This window comes from Perkinsus marinus, assembly GCF_000006405.1.
Source record: "Perkinsus marinus ATCC 50983 genomic scaffold scf_1104296946026, whole genome shotgun sequence".
NCBI lineage: Eukaryota > Perkinsozoa > Perkinsida > Perkinsidae > Perkinsus > Perkinsus marinus.
This window is the reverse complement of record NW_003210998.1, coordinates 1-983: the sequence shown is the minus strand read 5'-3', so window position 1 is coordinate 983 and position 983 is coordinate 1. Positions and strand designations below refer to the sequence as shown.

Genomic DNA, 983 nt, shown 5'->3' with positions numbered 1-983 from the left:
GTCGATGTCACACATGTGAAGCTGATAGACACTTGAGCTGTCGAGGATACATCAGAGATTCTCGGATATCTAACCTCTGCATTTGAGCTCGCTATCAACAGAGTTTTCAGCATGTCAGCAATCGGAATTTAGACACTGGAGAACCAACATGGGCTCATGCTAGTTGGTAAGAGGATCATGGTGGTGCGGCTTGCCCGCCCTCGCTCATCAATCTCGGAACCACTCAGATATCTCTGATGCACTGTCAATAGGTTTCGTATTGGGGTATAGCGTCGATGTTTTTTGTGATGTTACGACGCAACGTTTCCAACACAACTTGGACAGATGAACACTTATACACTCATTATCAAGACATCATACAGTGGCCCGGATTGTATTAAATGCGCTCACCAAAGCATTACAAGGCTTCATTAACCTAAATCGGCTACACAATCGGACTGAGGGTAGTCTCGAAATCGGTCGTCTCCACAGTAGTAGCAACGACCTCATCGGTCACAGCAGCTGTGCTGACCGGGAAAGGGGACGTTATAGTAGTAGTAGTAGTAGGCTCAACAGGAGCACCGATCGTAGTCGCGACAGTCGCAGCCTCCGTAGCGACCTGGGTGGTAGCATCCGAGTCATCCTTGTCTCTACCGGGAGCCTCCCCAGCTGCCGTGCTGATGGTCACTTCGCCAGTCACAGGAGCTGCAGTAGTGACAGCCACCTCATCGGTCACAGCGGGCGTACTGACCGGTTGACGGGACGTCATGATAGTAGTAGGGTCAACAGGATCGTCAAAGGAGGGTCAATAGGAGTAGGGCGTCAAATATAAGTACAGGTCGTCTACAACAGGCTCTTGAGATCCGAGATGATAGTAATATCCGCTAACAACTCCCTTCGTGCCCATTGGATGACGCTTACTTTCTCCATTGATATTAACACGATAGCGTTGAGTCGATAGCTAATAGTAGATGAGGACGCCGTCTCATTCATCAATAGTCTGA

At 49.1% G+C, this 983-nt stretch overlaps 1 protein-coding gene across 1 annotated transcript; it reads right to left on the bottom strand.

The window, feature by feature from the left end:
* Positions 1-424: 424 nt before the first annotated feature.
* On the bottom strand, positions 425-748 carry Pmar_PMAR008528 (conserved hypothetical protein; the record flags this gene model as incomplete). The annotated part of the gene is made up of 1 exon (XM_002779677.1): positions 425-748. The coding sequence occupies one exon, from the start codon at positions 746-748 to the stop codon at positions 425-427; it is 324 nt and encodes a 107-aa protein (XP_002779723.1).
* Between the last annotated feature and the right edge of the window lie 235 nt (positions 749-983).